At 41.5% G+C, this 3,579-nt stretch overlaps 1 protein-coding gene across 1 annotated transcript; it reads left to right on the top strand.

Moving 5' to 3' along the window:
• The first annotated feature begins 430 nt into the window (after window positions 1-430).
• Window positions 431-2,542, top strand: LOC126611575 (SNF1-related protein kinase regulatory subunit gamma-like PV42a). The gene is made up of 3 exons (XM_050279872.1): window positions 431-1,040; window positions 1,327-1,690; window positions 1,952-2,542. Exons 1-3 carry the CDS (start codon window positions 466-468, stop codon window positions 2,297-2,299), a joined length of 1,287 nt encoding a protein of 428 aa, XP_050135829.1. The 5' UTR covers window positions 431-465; the 3' UTR covers window positions 2,300-2,542.
• The last annotated feature ends 1,037 nt before the right edge of the window (window positions 2,543-3,579 follow it).

Here is a 3,579-nt window from a genome sequence, read left to right as displayed (position 1 = left end):
CTTTCTCGATGGCTAAATTACCGTGGTTTGGTCGGAAAACAGCTCGAAAGTGGTTATCTTGGTCTCGAGTTAGCCACTTTCGAGCCGTTTTCCGGCCAAACCACGGCGAATTAGCCATCTAGAAATGTACCATTCCCTTCGTCTCGTTAAGAAGTATAATTTTCGTTTTTGAATCACTCGATATCTTTGAGTATTGAAGAAGTTATGAACGTTTAAATTTTACCCAATTTTCGGCAAGTTTTCTAGTTTTCCCGCAAGCCAGTCACTTTTCAGGTTATTTTCCGGCCATCTCCGGTAACCATTGAACTTCCAAATAGGTATAATCTTGTTCTACACTTTCCTAGCATCATATATAATTTGTGACCATGACAGGTGTTATGCCACCGAGTCCTATACTTTCCCTTAACGTGGCTACACAAACACAGCCATGCAACAGCCGCAGCTCTGACTTCGACACGTACCACCATGTCCGAAGCACCCATCTTACAGATAAATATCAATAACACCACCTCCTTATCTTCCACTTTCCTTGCACAAAATTCAGTACAAAAAATAAACAAAATGCAGCAAACAAAGGAGCAGTACAACACCGGCACCGCCACCGCCAAGCAACCTTCTCATGAGGCTGATCAGAGTAAAACTCAGCGGCTAAGAGACAAGAAGGTCGGGGACCTGATGGTTAACAAGCGGAGGCTCGTGGAGGTGCCGTACACGGCGACTCTTGCCCATACCATGAACGCTTTGGTGGCGAACAAGGTGCTGGCCGTGCCTGTGGCGGCACCGCCGGGCCAGTGGATTGGAGCCGGTGGTTCTATGATCGTGGAAGCTGACAAGCAGACCGGGACTGTGCGGAAGCACTATATAGGATTGGCGACCATGCTTGATATCTTGGCTCATATTGCAGGGACTGAAGATCAGCTGATGGATGAAGGAGTTAATGATGGGTTTGATCTTGATCAGAAGATTTCAGTTCCGGTGTCTACGATCATAGGGCAATGCCTTGAGGGTTTAAGCTTGTGGACACTAAACCCCAACACAAGGTGACTAATTTCTTTCTAATTTTGAATTTTAGCAAATGTCACATGATCCTTTTGTACCCATTTCATTAAGAGCATGCATGTTATTATACATCAATTTTTCTCTTGTAAAACATGTTATTTTACCATCTCTCCTAGGCTCAGAGTTGTGTGGATTAGATTTACAGTCAGTTCTACTAGGTCAGCCACAATGAGTTATTTTTGAAATGACAAAAAATTGGGGTTAATGCAATTGTGGGATATTGCTCATAATCTCTGAATTATAACTATAACCACTTTCCATCTTTAGCATCATAGACTGTATGGAAGTGTTTAGCAAGGGAATACACCGTGCTTTGGTACCCGTAGACAGCCACATGGACAACGTCGCTGGAGTTGAACTTGTGGAATCCGCTTCCAGCTACCGGATGCTCACCCAAATGGATGTGTTGAAGTTCCTCAAGGAACATGCCAGCTCCGGATCCGAACTCAATGGCATCCTATCACGGACGGTGTCTGATTTGGGAGTGGTAACTGAACGAGTTTTCGCCATTACTGACCGCACAAAGGTTATAGATGCCATCAAGTGCATGCGGATAGCTTTGCTGAATGCTGTTCCGATTGTCAGATCCTCAGACGCCGACAATGAAGAAGATCACAAGCAGCTTGTAAATGTACGTCTCATTGAACTTTAATTTTCTCTTTTTCTGTTTGCGACATGTACTATTTGAAATGATTGGTTCATATTGCAAGTGGCTAATCCTACTTTGGTGTAATACAAGTACGAATGATGTTTTGTCGAGCATATTTGACCACGTATACTCTAATACTTGGGGTCACCACTATTAGAGAAGTTGTGGTCATTAAATGTCTACAACTAACACGTGGGAGTATAAGTTTAGTGGCAATGATTTTTCTTATGCCTTTGACCGTAGGGCTTTGGTAGGGAGGTTATAGGAACATTTTCGGCAACGGATTTGAGGGGTTGCCACTTTGCGACGCTGAAAACATGGCTGCCGATGAGTGCCCTGGACTATACGGAGACTGTCTTTGCAAACCCTCTATTGGCATCAATAGCATCGAACACAGCGGGTCCAACGTCGAGGGAACTGGTGGTATGCCAATCCGATACGTCCTTAGGTCAAGTGATTGACAAGGTGGTCACCAAACAAGTGCACCGAGTTTGGGTTGTGGATCAACAAGGCTTGCTCAAGGGCCTCATTTCTCTTACGGACATAATCCGAGTGACGAGGTTTGCAATAGTAGCTGAACCAAACCCCTGAAAGAATTAACTAATTCTGTAGCCATTTGGAGAGGTTAATATTTTGTGTAATATTTTGGAGTTTTTGTATATGTTGGGGTATAAATAGGTTGTGCTTATTTACATGGTTTTCAAGTTGTTCCTGTTAACTTTCAATCCTATACAGTCCGTGCTCCAAATGTCTTTTCCTTTACGTCTGCCTGTAAGAATATATGTTAATTTCAAGTACTTTGTGAATGACCAGTTTGTAGTTTTTATATCTTTATATCTTTGTGTATCCTGATTTTCATTTATTTCTTAGGAAAAAATTCTTTTATTTTTTATGAAACAAATTTAAGACTCTGTTCATAATTTATTTGATTTATTGAATCCAATCGACATGGAGAAGAACCCAAACGACACAGAGGAGTTTAGGGCGAAATAAGAAGAAGAAAGCAATGGTGAAATCATTGCCCTATTTCTCAGTTCTAGCGATTAAGACACTATAATATTTCTTTTGAAAAAGGTTGCTAGAGGTATTATTTCCAAATACTTTGCTTGTCAAACAACTTGATCTGCTTCGACTTTTATTGACGGCAACCAAAGTTGGTTTTAGAATATTCCACTACGCTTTCCCGTATATGAATTACTATTAGCCTGATAATTTGTGTAAACTGTGAATTGTTTCACCAAGAGGAGAGGCAGCTGTAAAACATACAGGATTGGTCGTCTTCAGTTTCAGTTTAATTTCTTATGTGCATGCACTGCATGGAACCCATCATGTGTGAAGTTTTTTATTATTTACTTATTAATTGATCAATATTAGAATTGTGTGCAGTTCTCTTTACTAATTAGTCATTACTTAGTGTTATGCGCGTTCATTTCTTCATAATATGGTGAGAGCATACACCGTCCCTGCAAAACTAACAAGCGTTGATTAGCTACTGTACTTTAATTAGCTTTCCTAGGTATAACACTACGTTTTTCAATTACCAAGCTTTGTGAAACCGCCATGCACAAATCTGGTAAATTGAGATGCTAAGAAACACTACGTCCCCACGCCTCTGTAATTTGCTCTCAAAATATATTTTGAACAGGAAGAGACATGGCAGGTTATGAATCTAAAATAAAGTGGATTATCTAATTCAACTTCACACACGGGTTGCAAATCCCATATGCGCGAGCAGCGATCTCCAGACCTCACTCGTCATGAGCAGCGATCTCGTCTTTCTCCAGATTCGTCGTCAACAGCCCTTGCCTCGTGGGGTCATCGGAAGGGCGTCGTAGGTCCGTTGGAGCAATGACGTGGGTTGTTACTTTACA

This window comes from Malus sylvestris, chromosome 17 (genome assembly GCF_916048215.2).
Source record: "Malus sylvestris chromosome 17, drMalSylv7.2, whole genome shotgun sequence".
NCBI classification, from domain to species: domain Eukaryota; kingdom Viridiplantae; phylum Streptophyta; class Magnoliopsida; order Rosales; family Rosaceae; genus Malus; species Malus sylvestris.
The sequence above is the reverse complement of the archived record's forward strand: the minus strand, read 5'-3'. Positions and strand labels throughout refer to the sequence as shown.